The 19,586-nt window shown below is 39.3% G+C and overlaps 2 protein-coding genes across 3 annotated transcripts in view; one reads left to right on the top strand and one right to left on the bottom strand.

Moving 5' to 3' along the window:
• Positions 1 to 19,586, top strand: part of LOC138032119 (beta-parvin-like) — a 212,006-nt gene that overhangs the window by 124,311 nt on the left and 68,109 nt on the right. The gene's annotated exons all lie outside the window — the stretch shown is intronic.
• LOC138032116 (E3 ubiquitin-protein ligase UBR5-like) overlaps positions 1 to 19,586 on the bottom strand; it is a 90,456-nt gene that overhangs the window by 31,105 nt on the left and 39,765 nt on the right. For both annotated transcript variants that reach the window (XM_068879709.1, XM_068879710.1), the window contains 7 exons: positions 19,119 to 19,217; positions 15,075 to 15,156; positions 13,191 to 13,442; positions 11,888 to 12,094; positions 10,773 to 11,019; positions 5,857 to 6,189; positions 5,299 to 5,445 (listed from right to left, as the gene is read on the bottom strand). In XM_068879709.1, the coding sequence (XP_068735810.1) occupies positions 5,299 to 5,445; positions 5,857 to 6,189; positions 10,773 to 11,019; positions 11,888 to 12,094; positions 13,191 to 13,442; positions 15,075 to 15,156; positions 19,119 to 19,217 (1,367 nt within the window). The remainder of the gene's footprint in view (positions 1 to 5,298; positions 5,446 to 5,856; positions 6,190 to 10,772; positions 11,020 to 11,887; positions 12,095 to 13,190; positions 13,443 to 15,074; positions 15,157 to 19,118; positions 19,218 to 19,586) is intronic.

Here is a 19,586-nt window from a genome sequence, read left to right on the forward strand (position 1 = left end):
AAGGAATGAAAAAGCAGCCTACAATCAGTAACACATTGTTGGTACACTGAATTAATTAATCGAGCATCCCTCCCTCTCCCACCTTTTAAATGTTGTTTAGAAACTAAAACGTACTGAACAGTTAGTTTAGGTGCATTGCGCTATGCAACATTGAACGGGGGAAAAGGGGATGGGTGTTCCAATGACTTATGACTATGATTGTAGAGTAGAATTCTTGTTTTAAACCGATAACCTTAACTGTCAACTTTCTTGAAATCTCTGAAAACTATTTTTCTTAACAGATGTTTCCAGAATCACAGTCGGGAATAAATGAAAGGGCGGTTGGAATTGGAATACGTGTTCATGCATGCGTATTTAACAATTATTCTAAAAGGGCACACTGGATATGAAGGGATAGATAACCCAGGCGCGTAGCGCTGGGTTGGCTACAATCATTTTTTATTAAATGTTCAACCTCGGTTAATGCATTTCTCGTGCTCTGATTGCTTCACTCAATCTCGGTTATCAGCTCATATACCTTAGTTTGACCTTATATGGCAATTAATTGCGCTAAGCAATGCTTTTTGCGGAACGTTTGGCTCAATTCCGACGTTTAAACGTACGTGAAAAGGCAAGAAATGTTTTGCGATGAGCCTACGTCTGTCTGACTTGTCTTGGATATGAGACTGGTTATAGCCAACGCGTGCTCATAGAATAATTGTTAAATATCCAGCAAGCCCCAGTAGAATACTCGTTTTCATAAAAACTCCAGGATCAACAGCTCTTCTTTGGGGTTTCCGAGCAGCTCTAACAGTATGGAACAAATTGACGAACAATATATGTAACGAAACTAATTTTAACAAATTTGAATCTTCCTTAAGTCCTATTTTTTCAATGTACCTTATGATTAATTAGGATCTTAAATATACACTTTTCCTTTAACGTTATTAATGCAAACATATACGCCGTACTACTTCAACCATTTTAACGCGCCTCTGTCAGTGTATATTTCAATTACACCATTTTTTGTTAGAGTTATTATTTTTATCGCGAATTTGATTATATTCATAAACATATTTGCGCGCTATAATTTTTTAAATTATTATTATATGCAGTAATCTCGGATTATTGAAGTGCGCTCGACAGTAGCTTAGCCTGTGTTTCCGTAGGATTCCAAGCTAAAAAACTAAGCATGTGACAAAAAGGGCTGTCATCATATTGAGATCAATAAGCGCGGGAGAATCCAATCGAGGTTGCCCCTGCAAACAACAAAAGAATCTTTGGGGCGGCTATTTTAGGGTCCCTTACAGAGAAAAAACCTCTATTCCTTTTGGCAAGACCACACAATCACCCAATACACTTCCAAGGAACTCAGGTACATCTAGATTGCCAAACCAGGTCTTTGCACCTTTTGATATGCTTCCAAGAGCACCAATCACGATAGGTATTATTGTGACTTTCGAGGTTCCATGAATCCTTCTGATTTCAGATGCTAGTTCCTGGTACTTTTCAACCTTCTCCTCCTCAGTTCTGGTGATGTTCTGGTCTGCTGGCACAGCTATGTCAATACGTGTCCATTTCTGTGTGTCTTTATGCACTAGAGTAATATCTGGCCGATTATCTTGCAGCACTTTCTCTGTGTAGATAGTCATGTCCCAGGTAATCCTCACTTCTCCATTTTCTACGGTTGGCAAGGGTTGATGGTCATACCACTTGTCAGTACACTCTATTCCATACTTCCTGCACATCTCCCAGTGTACCCGCAGGGCCATCTTGTTGTGGCGCTTCCTATACTCTCTCTGGGCGAGCTTCTTACATCCACTGACAATGTGCCCTACTGTTTCAGGGGCATCTCCACACAATCTACACAGTGGTATCTCTGAGGTCGTATCTATGCTGCACTTGATCGAGTTTGTTCTTAAAGCTTGTTCCTGAGCAGTAAGAATCAAACCTTCTGTCTCCTTTTTTAAGAGTCCATTCCTGAGCCATCTCCAAGACTTCTCTCCAGCTTCATCTCATATTTGTTGGACAAATGCACCATGTAGGGCTTTCTCCTTCCCGTTTTTAACTTTCTTTCCACCTCCTCTCAAAGTCCTGCAGACTCTTTTCTTCAACAATGACTTTCTCTTTAAACACAGCTTGCAGCATCCACTCTGTGCTCTCTCTCAGGTAGCCATGAAGGGATTTGCTCTTCCTTCTTACACACTCCTCGATGCCGATCAGTCCTCTTCCCCCTCCCTTCCTCGGCAGGTACAGCCTCGCAACATTACTCCTAGTGTGCAGACAGCCATTCATTGCCAAGATCTTCTTCTATCCATGTTGGCTACCTCCTCCATTGTCCAGTCCACAATCCCCGCACGGTAGCGTACTACACCTACAGCCCAGGTATTGATGCCATCGATCAAATTTCCTCCATTGAGTTTTGATCTACACAACTTCTTGACTCTTCTGATATATTCCGATGTTATCTTGCCTTTCATCTTGGTGTTGAGAGTCTAGTCCAACTGTAAGATGCCAAGGTATTTGTAGCCTTCTTTCTCTATTTCCCCGATATGCTGGTCGTCGGGTTGTTCTATTCCGATACTGCCAACTTGTCTTCCCCTTCTCATTTCCAGGACAGCACACTTGTCTAGCCCAAACGACATCTTAATGTCTTGCGAGAAGATCCTTACTACTTGAACAAGTGAGTCTAGTTGATCTTTGCTAGCTCCGTACAGCTTCAGATCATCCAGGAATACAGGTTAATGGGCTTTATGTCCTTTGCCAGTTTGTATCCAGGTCCCATTTTTCGTAGTACTAGGGTCAAGGGTAACATGGTTACTATAAACAGTAGTGGTGACAAGGAGACACCTTGAAAAATTCATCTCCTAATGTCCACCTGCCCGAGAGCCATTCCTCCTGATGTCAATACCGTCTTCCATTTCACCATGATGTTCCTGATTATAGACATCATATTCTTGGCAGCCCCAACCATCTCCAGGCATTTCAGGATCCATGAATGCGGCACCATATCATATGCCTTCTTGTAGTCTATCCAAACCATTGACAAGTTTGACAAGGACATTGACAAGGATTGCCTTGTCTACAAGCAATTGATCTTTAGTTCCTCGGGATCCCTTCCTGCACCCTTTCTGTTCATCTGTTAGCAGTCCATTCCTTTCCAAGTGGTGGTAGGCAGGCAATAGGGCGGCAGTTGCCCTTCGCTGTGTCCTTTTGTATCAAAACTGTTCTTCCCGTGGCCATCCACTCTGGTACATTCCCTTGACATATACAGTCTTGCAAGCATTCTTGCAATCCTGTCAGTTTCTTAAACCAGAGAACCCCTGAACAAGATCAGGGCCCGGCCGCCTTCCAGTTTGCAATCTTGCTCACTCCATTTCTAATATCCTCCACCTCTACATCCTCCAGCCAAGATGCTCTCTCATTGTGACCGACTTCCTCCGACCAGATCTTGCTCCAGAAGGAGGTTGCTTCTGTGGGGTCAGGTCACACCGATATTCCTCATTCCTTTCCATCTAGTGTTTTGTAGAACAGCTTCTGATTGGTTCTAAACAGGCGGTTCTGTTTGAACTGTTGACATCTCTCGTCGTATCTTTTGATCTTAACTCCACCTGCCTTGATCTTCTGTTTCAACATGCCTGAGACATACAAAGTGCCCCTTTCCTCAAGATGATATTTTCTGTTCAACCTTTCCCTCTCTCTTTCTTTCAGTCTCAGGCTTCCTCAATCTTGCCCAGGTCTTTTCGCCAAGTTTCAATATTCCCCTTAATCCTTCGCTTCCAGAATGGCTCTTCTGTTCTTCTCCCTTTCCTCCCTTTTATCATTCCCATTCTTTCTGTAATAACATATGCAGCTGCATACAATAAAGAACTCAGTTCAGTGATGTTTGTGCGTCTGAATCCTTTTGACGGCTTCATAGATTTTTCCAACTTCTCCTTTCAGCTTTGTACTTTTGCATGACTTCAGTGATGGTAATCCTATTCTTGGTTTTAGTTGTATAATTTCTAGGATCCTGTCGCAAAGGGCTTCCAGTTCTGGGATGATCTCTTCTTGTAATTCTTCAGCAGTGAAAACTCTGGGTTCCTCTTCACGTTGGTGTTCTTCTTGGGTATCAAATGCTGTTGCATGGTCTGGTGTATCTGTGGTAAGAAGCTCGTTTCAGTCTCCTGATGTTCATAGTCTGGTGTATCTCATTCTGTGGCATAGAGCTCTGCAGTTTCAATCTCCTGATGTTCATGTCTTACTCGTATGGCTATTTCCTCTTGCTCCACACTATCTAGCCACTCTTGTTCTTAATCTGGCGTGCTTGATCAGCCAATCTCGGCTCGGTGACTTCTGTTAGTTCGTTGTTGATGTTACGGGCTTTCCACAGGTCTTGCAATCTTTTTCTGTACCATCGGCTCTCTGGTTTACTCCTGATGTAACATTCAAACAACCGTTTGTTATCCCCCTTTGACCATCCTAATCTCTTCTGTCGTTGTTCAGTAGTAGCAGGATGACGACTGGGCCTGTGCTGCTGATCCACAGGACACCTGCCGGACGCGACACCTTTACTACAAGCTCCAGTCCCGTTGGCGTCGTTAGTCAATATTTGACATTCTCGAATCAAATGAGGTTGTTGTAACCCTAAAACGGGTGGCTTTTGGGTTGTTTGCACTTGCCAAAGGTGCCACCCAAGACTTTAGTGGGCAGGAGCGTCAATATTCCTGGTAGGCTAGGGCACCAACCTGTTTTACCCTAGTGCCCATTTATTAATATTAATAATAATAATAATAATATTATTATTATTATTATTATTATTATTATTTGGGGAATTCTAGGCCATTTTCTCTTCTAGACTGACACCTGAAAAATTCGGGTACCTTCAACAGGGATTCAAACTCATGACCTCTGTGACGCCCGTAGAATGCTATACGAACTGAGATATGAAGCCACTCAGTTGGGAGCAGGTCAATTTGTAAGGCTCATGTTTTCCCATGAAACGACTGATGAATGAAATAAATGTTACTTGAAAGTGCGGGTTATAGACGACCGATACAAGTGATCCTCGCATTGTCTCTCGTCTATAACCTGCACTTCAAATAAACATTTTTTTAATTTCTCAAAACGTGTTGTGCTTGGAAGGACGTTTATTGAAATAACACCAACACCAGCATGGCAATCTGAATTGAAGTCATCCACAGAGCGTTATCTTTACTATTCCAATTTCCACTCAGGTTGTGAAAAAACATCAGTCAATTTTATAATCAAAGATCTTTTTTAGGACAATATTAACTCATAAGGTTATGTATTGAATTTGATTATAAGAGTTACAATTACCTTCCATTGGGCCGTGTCACCAAGTCCGTCTCTGACACAAGTTTTTTAAGTAGCTGAATACGTGCAAACTGAGAGCCAGGGACTAAAGCACGACACTTGCACCTCTCCCAGCAATCGCAATATGCAGTAGGTGCTGTCCTCTTTAACCTGCATACAAAATAAATCATGTTACATGTACCACAAAACCAGAATATCAACCAGCTTCATCCCCTGTGTTCAAGAATCATAATAATATTTTGCAAACCAGGCAAATGACAACTTTGGTTTTTGGGAAAAGACCTTTTCTACTTCCTTTTAGCAAAATGAAGGAAGTGCAGTTTTAACTTATTATGAAGACCATGTGGGTCTGACAAGAACGCCTGACATTTCCACCACACACCTGATACATGTATTAAGGTCTTCTCTTGTAATCAGTCATTAGATCGTGAAAAGTTAAAAAACCTCTTACAGGTAGCATCATGTATCTCGTAAACAATGATATGGGTGCAATTCCAGTAACACGTATCCCAGGACAACAAGTTCAAGATTGAACGTAGCATCATGGCTGTGTTTACATACTTGCAATCATGGCCACGGTGACAGACTCTGGCACATTCGGTGCAACAACAAAGGGTACCCATCAGGCCACAAGTGCGACATTCAAAGATATCCTGATTGATGTGTTCTCTACCAGTCCACGTAAAAGAACATGTGTCATTGCAGCAGAGCATGTGCAACGGAGAAGCATCTGGATGACTATCAGTAGGATACAACATAGCCATTAAAATGTTTCTATCCAATTGGCCACTCTCATTGGTGGCAAGACACTGAGCAGTAGTAAAAAGAGTGAGTCCAGCATGGTAGGAACGGCCGCGCACTGCAGCCATAAATGGAGTGCAGCCATCTGCATCTCTACAAAACAAAAAAACATGCAGACATTCAAGTCTTCATTGAATAATGGCAGGCTGGAATTCAGTTCTCCCAATTCAAGTCTTGTTCAGAGGCTATAAAGAAAACTAGACAATACTGTGTGCAAATTTTGATGTTCATGCTGCGAGTTTCTTTTATGCTAATATATACATGTAGATTTAGCCAAGCCCAAAAGCGGAGCTCTCTGGTTGTTAATTCGTACTGGGTGTAGGGTTAGTGAAAATAAAGGGTCTTGAAATTGTCCACGTTTTGGTGTTTCTGGTTACTGCTCAATCAAATTATTTTCTTCTCTTTCGTCTATGGAAAAAATAATTGCCTAACAAGTGAACTCCACGGTAAATTTCACAAGAAAAAGCGATATCGCATGAATTTCGAAGCGCTGAGTGTGATATCAAATTCACCAGGCCCGGGTTGCTCGAAGCATGGTTAGCGCAAACCAGCGATAAATACCATGGAAACCTATTGGTTTTCATAACTCTTAACCAACGGTTAGCGCTAACCGTGCTTCGAGCAACCGGCCCCAGTTGGGCAATGATTTTTTTCTTGAATCCCATGAGTTAAAAAAAAAACAAGCAAATCCTGAGCAAGCGAACGGAAAAGGTACAAAAGCCGTTTCAGAGTCAAACGTCAAAAGCCAGTGAAAAGGAATCATGCTAAAAACGTACTAGCTCGTGATGTGACAGATCGTCAGGAAACTTTGTCAAAAGAGTTTTATTGAATGATGTACTTTTTTCCCCTTTATCCCTGACAACGAGATCCTTCATATTTTGATGTATTTCATTGAAACACACCAGCTTGGCTTGCAACCAGAATCGGCAACATACAGCATCCAAGAAAGGAAGAACTTCAAACAAGCTCTCCAACACATCACCTGTAAGTGCTTGGAACAAACTTCTGAAAACACAAGCTACTAGTGATATTTCTCCTTAATATACGAGAACTCACTGCAATTACGTGTTTATAACGAAAGGACAAAATTTTCTTGTCACAGGCACATCGAAAAATAGTTAAGCAAACGAAGTAAAAAACACTTAATCGCTCGCATTTTAGAGCAAAATTAAGCAAACAAGCAAACAAATCAACTTTTTCGTTATGTCCAAACAGAGTGCAGATGATCGTTGGTTAATAGCCCACTTTCGATATATTAAAATTCAGTTCTAAACAAAAGACATCATCTCGAGGCTCAGGGGAATAAACTCATACCAACCCTTATATTTATTCCCCAGAGCCTCGAGATGATGCCTTTTGTTTAGGACTGAATTTTAATATATCGAAAGTGGTCTATTCTAGTTGAAAAAATAAAATCCAATTTCATTCCTGAACAATAGAAAAAACCATTAAACCACTTTTTAAAAATAAACATCCACTTGAAACAATGCATCCGAAAAAATGTGGAGTAACTTCTTCCACCAAGTTTGAGCTACATGTATTACTGGTATACTGTTTTGTGGTTCTCGTTCTTTTTCTCTCTTCTTTCATTTCTGCTCTTCTGTCATATAGATAGGTCGTCCAGACATCATGCAACCTTATCTGATTCAAAATTTAAAACCTTCTTAATATTTGCCAAAAATTGCAATACAGAGCAGAAAGCAGCTCTAAAAAGTGTGGTCCTGATCACAGCTATATATGTCAAATCTGGATTGATACCAGCGGAAAATGCAAGAAAATTTTTTTTCCACACCGTTTTCCACCTGAGCACGAAAAGCGTCGACTGTTAAGACCTTTAGTTCACATAGTATGGCCGTGTAGCCGCAATGAGCCATACAAAGCACGTGCCAAAATAATGCCACGTTTATATTTAGGTGTCCTGGGGTCCCTTTCTCGAAAGTCCCGAAAACGTTTTGGGGCCAAATAGCCATTTGTGAACCTGCCAACCACTTGTTCTGGAGAGCCGATCTTTTAACATGTTTTCAAGATAACAAAAAGTAAACTGACTTTGAAGTTTGACGACTCAAATCCTCCGCGTCCTTGAAATACAGAGGTAATTGTGACATCCCATGATGGCCTGTAAAGTTTCGGGACTTTCGAGAAACAGGCCCCTGATTACCTCATCAGTGGTCAACTCAGGAACAAAAACAGTTGACCTCGATGAGCACGAATCTTGAGCCGGTGAGAGGTTAAGGTGATACTGGTCAGCGGATACCTTGTTTTGCCAGGTGTCAATTGACCATAACATGGAAGATGTACGCTGTAAACTTGCTGGAGTATGGCCGCCTTGATAAGCTCTAAACGTGATCCCGCGATATGGTCACATGAAACTAGTGACATTGACATACATGGTGGGTGGACGTACGGATGCATGATAACGTCATAGTTAAAACCAGAATTTCTCGCATAGATGGTTACCATATTTTCTTAAACATGGTGCTCCATGAGCGCGCCTTTGGCGTGTTAAGTGTTTAGACTTAACAGTCAATGCGGCAAACACATTCGCGACTGTCATCTGCGAGATTAACAATGTTAGCATGATTCTGGTTATTTGGTGAGATTGTTTTTAATTCTCAGAAAATGCTTGGAATTTCTCCTTCCTCTTGAAGTAATAGCGGAGCTCCGCGCGCGCGGAGCACCATAGGTGAGAAAATTTGGTTTTATAGCCACGACGTCATGAACGTCCGTACGTACGTCCGTCCGCCCCTCCATGTATGCCAATGTGACCAGTATCACGTAACCATATCACGGGCTCAAGTTTAGAGCTCATCGAGGGGCAATACTCCAGTTTACACTGTAGCTAGTTTACAGCATACATCTTTGATATTGGACATCAATGTTTTGGTCAATTGACACCTGTCAAAACAAGGTATCCGCTGACCAGTATCACGTGACCATATCGCGGGCTCAAGTTAGACCTTATCGAGGTCAGCTGGGTTTTTTTTTAAGTTGACCGCTGACCCGGGACTGGTTGTTGATTGGATCGCGGGCTCAAACCAGGTCAGACACTCACACTCACACCTGAACGAGGCTTAATTTTTCGCGCTCTTTCTGTCGCTCGACGCGGCTACACAGCTATGCTACGTCAGCAAAGCTCTTGACAGTCAATGCATTTCGTGTTCAGGTACGGTCTGGAAAATATATTTTTCTTGCATTTTCGCTGGTTTCAATCCAGGTTTAACATAATATAGCTGTAGTTATTCAAGTCAAGCATTGGAGGGATATAAACTTAAAGCTGAGTGTTTATTTTTAATTTGTTTAGGGCTGCTTTTTGCTCTGAATTGCAGTTTTTGGTATGTCTTAAGATATTTTTAATTTCGAATCTACTAAGGTTGCAAGATGCCTGGACGGCCTATGTCAGAAGAACAGAAACGAAAGAAGAGAGAAAGAGAACGAGGACGACAAAACGGCACACCAGTAATAGCTTAAAGATGGTGGAAGAAGTTACTCCACAAATTCTTTTCTTGGACACTAAACCGGTTGTTATTTCTACGGATGAGTTATTTCAAGTGGATGCATATTTCTAAAACGTGGTTTAGTCGTTTTTTCCTTTGTTCAGGAATGAAACTCGAATTTTTATTGTTAACTAGTATTAAATAACAATCATCTGTACTCTTTTTGGACAGAAATAATGGATCTGTTGCTGGTTTGTTTGGCCTTAAAACGCGAGCGAACAAGAAGTTTCTTTACTCCGCTTGCCTAACTGTTTTTCGATGTGCCTCAACAGTGACAAGAATTTTGCACTTATGTTCTAAACATGTAATCGCAATGAGTTCTCGTAAAAGTACAAGGAGAAATACCACCAGCTTATGTTTTTAGAAGTTTGTTTAGAGCACGTACAGGTAATTTGTTGGAGATCTTGTTTGAAGTTTGTCCTTTCTAGCCGATTCTGGTTCTAAGCCAAGCTGGCGTGTTTCAATGAAATGCATCGAATTGTAAATGATCTCGTTTTCAGAGATAAAGTGGAATAAATAAAGTACATCAATAAAACTCCTTGTTTGACCTGGAACCGACAAAGACGATCAGTCACATCACGAGCTATAGTACGTCTGTGATTTCCAATTTTAGCGTGATTCCTATTCGCTGGCGTTTGACAGTCTACTCTCAAATGGCTTCTTTCCTTATCTGTTCGCTTGCTGAGGATTTGCTTGTTTTCTTTTAAAACTCTTGCGATTTAAGAAAAATCAATTGCCTAACTGGTAAATTCGACAGCAGATTGCGGTGGAAAAACCGATATCACACTCATCCCTTCGTGATTCATGCGATCAGACGGTTTTTCAGGTGAAATTAACCGTGGAATTCACTACTTAGGCAGGGAAGAAAATGTTACATAATTAAAAAAGGTTCCAGTTCCAAAGCCTTTTATTTTCACTAATCCTACAGCCAGTAAGGCTTGGCTAAATCTATATAATTATTATCAATGTAAGGGCATAACAACCTCAAAGAAAAAACACCCTTATGAATAAATCTTGTGTGATAACCTCGAGAAAATTAATGCCAGAATTGTTTTATGATTTGTTGTAATAAATTCCTTTACCTCAATGTCTCTAGTGTGACACCCATTTTTTTTTTTTTTTTTGCATCCACATTCTTTCCACAAAAAGGAAACAATCAACATTAACAAAAACATAGCTTACTTTGCTGTCATTAGTTGAAGAAGGTATGGAGCTAACAACACACTTTCGCATAACTCGTTGAGGCAACGGAGAGCTTTACTCCTTTGAGTCTGTTCTGTGCCCTGAGTGGACCCTGTCAGTGAGGCTGGAGAGCTTGCAACAGCACCTGTAGATCCTGGTGCTGCTGCTGCTGTGGATGGCCCGGTCGCAGCTGGTGACACTGAAGATGCTGGAGTTAATAATGAACTTGATTCATTGTCCTGTGAATCTGCAAAAATTCATATTTACCACCACCAACATTAGGAAATCAGAGAGGATTCCATTATGACTACAATAATGGTTTCAGTCAATCAAGCTAAATCATAACATTTCGTATTACTCTATTGGAAGGCAGACAACACTCATTAACCGTAAATGTTGCATAGGAATTTTAACGGAAGTTGCCTAAAAGACTAGTAATCTGTAGGGTTTTTAACCAAACATACAGTTCAGGGACCCAATGCACATCCTTGTGAAGATAGCGTTTTTAAAAACAGTGCTGTATACACAAGTTCATAAGAGATCATTACAATGTAAGCTTCAGCTTGGCTTAACACGGGACTGTGCAAAAGAGATCTTGCATGTAAAGCTTGCTTTGAGACAGAAAGCCTACGATGCGCCAAGGTAAACAAGACACGAGATCGATGTGTTAAAAAAGGAAAAAAAGGAAGGGAAGTTTATTTAAGTGTCTAGTCGTTGTAGCGCTGGAGAACTAATTGGGGACACTGTAAACTAAAATTAAAGATGAAAGCAAATCAAGTCAAATGCTGGTTTTTGAGGAGAGGGGAAACCGGAGTACCCGCGGAAAACCTCTTGGTGTAGAGTAGAGAACCAACAAATTCAACCTAAATATGACGCAGAGTCTGGGAATCGAACCCGGGTCACATTGGTGGAAGGCGACTGCTCTTACACTGCACCAGCCCTGCACCCCACAGTAACACATTCTTAGATGCACTAAGATAAACAACACACAAGATACCCATATGAGAAATATTGAGTGTGTAAGAAGCATTTACATATAAAGAAAACGGAAATGATGAGAGGGAAAACAAAATTAAAGATTTTTTTGTGATCCTTGACTACTCCATTAGCATCACCTGGACCTTCCGGGGGCCAATGTAGAGTAGGGATAGGGGCATCTTCCTCCACATCAAGCAATGAAGATCGTGCTGCAGTAACTGCTCGTTGCATCATCTCACGCACACCCAATCTGGATGATCCACCATTGTTGGGTGTTCCATTCCCAATAGGATTACCGCCAGACCCAGTACCATTGCCAGCTCCTCCTGAGGTGACAGTGCCATCTAAATAAAGATAAATTGGTTAGGTGTCACTACGTATCACTCACATTTTGTTTATTAATCACCAAAGGGTTTATTGGGTCCACAAGGAACCTTACCAAGAGAATCTGTCAGAGGCAACTTATCCATCTATCAAGATTTCAAGCTATGAGAGCTTTAGTTGTAAAAGACCAGAGTAATGAATGAGTGGGTTTAGGAATTGATTACTGGACCCTCAGATTGGATTTTGGTACATGTACACTGTAAGTCATACCAAAGTACAAATGCAGTTGTTCACAGTATTGATGATTTGGCGGCAAAATGATTAGAAAAATCATCAGGAAGGAGATTAAAATGAGCAACATGCAACAAAAACAACTATTGGCAGCCCTTGTTGGATACCACACAATAAGTATCTTGGTTAAAATGATTACTGTGAAACAAATGCTTGGAGAGAAGAATCATTTCACGCCAAAAAAAAGGTGGGAAGGCCTTTTTAATAACTTCTGATCCACAGTCGGTGGTACATAAATCTCAAAGGGGAAGAACAGATTAATACTTAGCATTAATGGCTTGCTGAGCAGAGGTCCCTGTTACACCTATTAACTAGATTGTAGCTTAGCAAATACAACATTCATGGAAGGTAAATTTCAAACAGGGTAGCAATAACTCTCTGCATTGTTTAAGAAAGGAACAACCATTTGAAATCATCACAGAAGAGTTCTTACTTTTTCAACAAGGGCCTAATTTGTGTGTTGGTACCAAAAAAAGAGAACTGATATTTTGCGCTAGGATTTTGCATGAAACATGAATTTCTTCTTCACTCCCTTTTCCTGATGAGATACAGTACTATGTGATTGCTGAAGGCAAGATTAGTTTTTCTGTCCACAGGAAGTACATTGATGTTAGGGTCTAAGAATTATCCCGTCCTTGTCGTGAAATGAAAAACACAAGAGTGAATCAAGTCGGAGATTAATAGGTTTTGATTTGGGTGATGAATTCCATCGCTATTTTGTAGGATTCCTGGTTCTCTTTTTAAACCTACTGAGTTTAGCCACCTATCAAACATCCTTCATCTGAAAAGCCCACAAACTTTGTAGCTTTAAACAGCAACTCTTACCACTTGAACGAACAGCAGCTGCTGCGGCTGCTACTGCTGCTGCTAGAGCATCTACTGCACCCTTAATGGATTCCAGCTTATTTCCGAGAGCACCATTATTTGAACCTGCCCCACTGTTAACCTGGGATTCTGTTGTCTCACCAGGTTCATGAGCAGACACTGGGAAACTTTTGGACACACAAGCATGAAGAATGTTTCTGTTGCCGTCACACCTCTCTTGCAAAGCTGCCTCTAAAATGCTTTCCCTTTGTGCTGTTGACACAAAAGGAAATATACAAAATTGTCTTATTGATTTGGAAATATCACCATATCTCATACATGTCCACTAAATTCAAATATTGTGAGTCCATATTTAGGACAAGTTTCAGTTTAAGGGCTAACAACTGATGGCCAGAGCCAGATAGTACAATAACAAGACGCCGAAACAACGTGGCGTTTACGTAATGGAAATTTCACACGTCCTCTGACTTATCATATAAGGGCAATAGACCACAAGTTTCTATGGTTTAAAGGCATGAGAAACCACTTAAGATGTTGGAAGAACACTCGAAGAATTCGTAAATCATTCGCCTGCAGCTCATGATTCTTCTTATGTTCTTTGAACATCCTATTGCTAAAAGTTCTTACAACGAAGGCATATTTGTCTTCTGTTCTAGTTACCCGTAGAACTTGACATAACATCGATTTTAATTCCTCTGTCAGTGCACAAACTGTACTGAACAGGAATTAATGTCACTACAATACAGTATGTGCAGACATACTAAAAAATGAGTCCCAATGTTATCTTAAATTAAAGCCCATACATGCCATATCAATCTGTCCATTATAATTTAAAACATGCCTGAAGCCAAGACTGATTCCAATTATGTTTCAGAGAATCTTTAAAAAATAGTTAGTTCAAGAAAACAGTTAACTGCACATGAAAACTTCCTTGGATGGGTAAATTAAACAATAATATATAATTGATGAAATGCTTTCGATTAGTTGGGACTTAAGACAGGACTTTGCGACCGAGTAGTGCGCTTGTAATGCATGGGCACAGGTTCGAATCACGGAAGCTAATTATTATACAAGGTTATGATTGTTCCCCCGGATCCCCGGTTTCTGGGGCTTAATTCAATTTCTGCGGGGTATGCACATTTGTGAGTACAAAGAAGAAAAAAAAAAAACAAAACAAAAAAAATACCCCAATGGATATTTGACATGGTCTGCCTGTGGCATCCCAGGTAATAAAATGAATAAACTGTTCGAGTGAGGCCTTGAACTGCATTTGAAAACTTTAATCCTACGCAGTAGATCGGTTTAAGCTAATATTGAAGTTCTCAAAAGCAGGCCAAGGCCTCACTTGAACGGCTATTCATTTATTGTTCATCTAAAATGTGCTGATAAAAGAACACGTGAAACGTCAGATAGTACAACTGGATATAAAATACAAGGGAAACAAAAATACTTGTCTACCATCAAATACAAAAGCCTCTGAAAGCAGTTTTTTGGTAATTGATGACTGCAACCCTGTGGGACGTAAAAGAACCCACACACTATTTGCAAAGAGTAGTGCATGGAGTTCCCGGTGTTGGGTCTCTCCTCTGTAATATAATTATCATCATGAGTGCAAGAGAGCATTTTAATGAGTTACAACTCCCACGCTCCTCGCAGGTAAATAAATTATGAACATGTGACTTGTAATGTTATTGGTACAATGTAAGTACTGCTATTACAATTGATTATCTCAAACTAAATAAGTTCAAGGGCCATAGGGGTCATATGAAAACCTGAACTGGAACTGAATTGAAAGCACACAGATACTATTTTAGACAATGATTTCAGTTGATGATGATGATGATGATGATAATGATACAGATACAAACTTCTGAAAGCTCTCACCTGGATTTTCTTCCAAGAATGTCAGAAAATGCCTAATGGCATCCCAGTCGCATTTAAGAACATGAGACATCAACTGCTGGCTCTAGATAGAAAGTCAGTTTATCGCTATTAGAGGACACTCCAGGTACATGTAAAACGATTTACTAAGTTGTTTGTGAATTCCTCTGGAATGCTTATTTGTTTTCCCTTACCCACCTAACCCCAGTTGTTTGAAGGGTGGATAGAACGTTGGATAAATGACAATTTGCTAGAAAACACAGTTGGGATTCCCAAGTGCTTTTATGCTGGGAAGTTGTTTATCTGGAGAATAATAGAAATCTCAGACAGAGCAAGACTTCCATGATTTGATTACAGGGCTTGGAAACCTTGCATGAATATATTTTGGCAGGTGTTCAAGCAAGGTTCAGATGTAAAGTTTTTTCTTGACTCAACCGGCCCTTTCCCTCCTAAAAACGCCACTAATAGATTTTACTCCCATGCCATATAACTTTACTCATCAATAGGGCACCCAAAGAGGCAAACAGGTTAGGGAGGTTCTAGACGTGTTTTTTCAAACACCTTAAATATATCAAAAATTGAATAGATGCACAAGGAGAACTCGGATTTTTTCTGAGTATCCCAGAGTCACCATTGAAAAAATATCATCTCTTCAAATCATCTACTGGGGTCAACAACTTCCATCTCAATCATTCATTTCAGCTTTTACGTAGTTGGTGAACCTGAGTCATGTTGCAATGACTCTGGGATTGCCATGAGAAATTGACATAAAAATAAAACAATGTGCAGAAGGCCCAACTACAGTGTACATCCAGTGAAATTAAGTCAATGTGCTTCGGAAGTACGGAATAGACTTCTTTAGCTTCGCAGTCATGTGGTCTCTATTGGGTAAATATAACATTCCAATATCTGGTCCTCTAGGGGCCTTTCTATTTACGGTAAAGTGACAATAATTTAAATCTTTTTTGATCCCAAAATTCGTTTACGTATGTTCGCTACTCCCTACACCAAAGGAAATTGTGAATAAATTGAATCAATTGTTATTCAAGTTTTTATGGAAAGGTACAGATAAAGTGACTCGCGTATCTGTAATAAACGATTATGAGAGAGGTGGTCTAAAAATGATAGATTTGGAAAGCATGGTTAAATCTTTAAGGTTAGCCTGGCTAAAACGACTATTTAACGATTCAAACGCAACGTGGAAGACATATTTACTTCATCTATTAGAGCCCGTAGGAGGTCGGTTTTTTCTAAATTGGAGATCAGCCTAGATAGATTAACCATATCCCCATCACTTATAATTGGAAATAAAATTTTCGATATTAAAGACAAAAAATCAAAAGATTATTATTTGCTTCTGGTCTCAAGAAAAGCTCAACCTCCTAATATTATCCGTAAATTGAAGAGTGATTTTAATTTCACAAGCCAACAATTTAAAGAAATCTTTTCGTTACCACATTTGGTTGCACTTGAGTCATATGTTAAGGCTTTCCAATATAAAGTAATTAATTCTATTCTTTACACCAACAGCAAACTATGCAACATTGGATTTAGAATTAATGATGCATGTACTTTTTGTAATGATGAACCTGAGAATTTATATCACCTTTTCTATCATGAATGCCCTCACTCTGAAACGTTCTGGACTGACTTCGAATCGTACTGGTACTTTTTATCGAATCAGCAAATGTATCTTTCTGCGCAAAACGCTTTATTTAGAGTTTTATCAAAACAATGCCCTTTATTAAATTTATTAAAGTATTTCATAGTAATTGGAAAATTATTTTTGTGGGACTGCAGAAGAAGCCAAACACTTCCTAAAATTGAAGGACTGCAATCGAAACTTAAGATTAAATATGAAACTGAAAAAAAGATCAACAAAAACAACTTCTTTGAAAAGAAATGGGTACTTTCTCCAATATAGTTAATTAAGTTATTTATTTATTTATTTATTTATTTTTAATATGCATGTATCTTTTATTTTGTTGCTCATTGTTTTTAATGTAAGAATATAAATATAATTAGCATCTGTAATCGTATTATTTTGTAAGCAGTGTATAAATTGGTATTGCAAGTTTAAAAAGTAATCATATTGTTTTTGTAGAGTAAGTATTCCAATTGTATTATCGTAAGTAGCACCTGTAATTGTAAGTGCATTGTATTGTAAGTAGTGCGTACGCAACGCAAGTGTTAAATAGTCTTGATGGTAGTATAATGGATTTTAGTAGTTGTTAATTGTGTAATTTTTGTAAGTTGTGTAAGTAGATGTACCAGTGTTGTAAGTAGTGTGAATCATAATAAAAAGTTATCGATCAAAAAAAAAATATATATATATATAACATTCAAGATGGTGGCCGCAAGCAGGTGTTCCTACGCAGCGTGGAAGAAATCGCCACGAAATCTTGCAAATGTCTTGCCGATCACAATCCTAAATCATCTCAAAGGTTGTGGGAAAAAGGGAATTGGTCAAAAAGGTACTCAATTCTTCACAGAAAATTATGTGCACGATGTTTTTCAGTTGACGAGGTAGGCGGGCGACCTCGAACGTCTGAGATAAAAAACCGCTGTTACCGCAGTCAGAAGAAGTCCGAAGCTCCTCACGCAGAGGGAAATGTCAATAAAGCGAAATGCTCATGTAATGCGGGGTAAAATTTATATCCATGTTAGGTTATTTTTAAAGTGCAAAATTGTCATTAAAATGAAGTTTTTAAAGGTTATTAATTTATTCAGCTGTCTGGTGTGGGGAGAGTCAATAAATTCCTCCAAAATCAGGTTACTTCTCCCGAATGTTAAAAGGGCTGCTTTAAATCATGCAATTTTATGACAAATTACTCTTTATTACTTTTTTTTATTTTATTCAAACATGACATTGTCCACTTTCGTCACTGTGCACAAGTCAACATTTATCTTTTAAGAGTTTTCATTCTTTCTTCATCTATTTTCTTTGTAAATTTATTTGTCTCAAATTAATATTGAACAATGTATTGTATTGACAAGTGCACAATTACATAAAGAACATGAGCTCTTGAGGAATCGTCAGTATCAGTTTCTTGATCCAAATTGCACTCATCAACACGTCCCGACGATTCTTGATCAGAGTCGAACGGCAATAAAGTATCAACTCTTTGGTGTTTGCTTGCCTTAGTGTTCCAGTTTGTTATGTTTTTTAGGCACCCTCCTGGAAGAACAAACTCAAGCACCCTTCTAAACTTTTCGTGGCTGGAAAATCCAGTTTAATGGTTAAATTTTTCACTTCATTGTCTCTACCTTGTGCTAGATCTCTCAAAACAGTCACTGCGAATCTGTGTTCACAAGGTATATCTCAAAGTCTGATTGAATGGAGCGGGAAACGAAGTTCTCCCTACAGGTTTCATGCTGTTTCTGTTAATTCTGATTCTAGGACAGCATTCATCTCTTCAATCTTCTTCTGTTTTCTGGCAATGCCTCTCAGTGTTTTTTTTTTTTAATCCAGCGAAAAGTTGACTGGGAAGCCCCAGTTTTCAGATTCCTTTTAATAGTATAAAAGTTTACGAAATCGTCTTTTTGAAAGTGGGCTGAACAAAGTTTCATATGTTTGGTGACTGTAAAATCCTTTTTGGGGTCCCTTTTATCCTAGATATCCAGACCTACATGTACAAGATGTGGGGAAGATTAATTTACAAATCTGAAGACCGAAATATTTATATAAGTACACTGTCTAGAAAGCCATGCCATGATAGCCCTTCCACTGTTGAATTGTTATAGCAATCATAAGCACTACAGTATTGTACCATGCCCAAAAACAACGGAAGAATTTCCGTAGAAAGAAGAAAAAGGAGACAAAATCTTTACGCTTCACAGATTCTCTTTGCAATGCAAATCTTTGTTTACCCAATGCACATCACGTCATCAACCTATGATGTAAGAGTCTTAAGTACTCTATTAAGCAGTGACTAATTAATGAAAATAATTAAAAATAATTAATTATGAAATATCAATGGCTTTGTTCTGTGATGCCCATGGCTTATCGATCAAAAATAACATGCAATTTAGTGAGTAGCAATGTACCTCTACGGCAAGAACAACAACAAGAGCTCTCGCTTTGCATTCAGTCCCAGGCCTCACAGATGTAACACCAACGCCAAGGCTTTGCAGTGGAGGAATATCCTAAAAAAAGATGCAATAAAAAGGAACAAAACAAACCAAGCAATAAACGTACACATAACAGGAGTCAAACAATCATAAAATTAATGAGATGTTCAATTTCTTGAAACTTAGCAATTTAAAGCACCAAATCAAACAAATTAACATGAAAGTTGAAAACGCCAAGACAGAAGAAGATGGGTTGATAGACTACAGCTTATACCCCTGTAGAAGCCCTTTTTATGGAGATGCTGAAAAGAAATACTGCTGATTGCCTAAGAAAAGAAAACGAGCCTGCAATCATTATTGACAAATCACATGCAGTTGACACATGAGAGGACATGTAAAACATATTAAGAAGAATGATTTGGTTCTGTTTATCTGTGCACCAAT

Source organism: Montipora capricornis, chromosome 14, assembly GCF_036669925.1.
Source record: "Montipora capricornis isolate CH-2021 chromosome 14, ASM3666992v2, whole genome shotgun sequence".
Taxonomy (NCBI): domain Eukaryota; kingdom Metazoa; phylum Cnidaria; class Anthozoa; order Scleractinia; family Acroporidae; genus Montipora; species Montipora capricornis.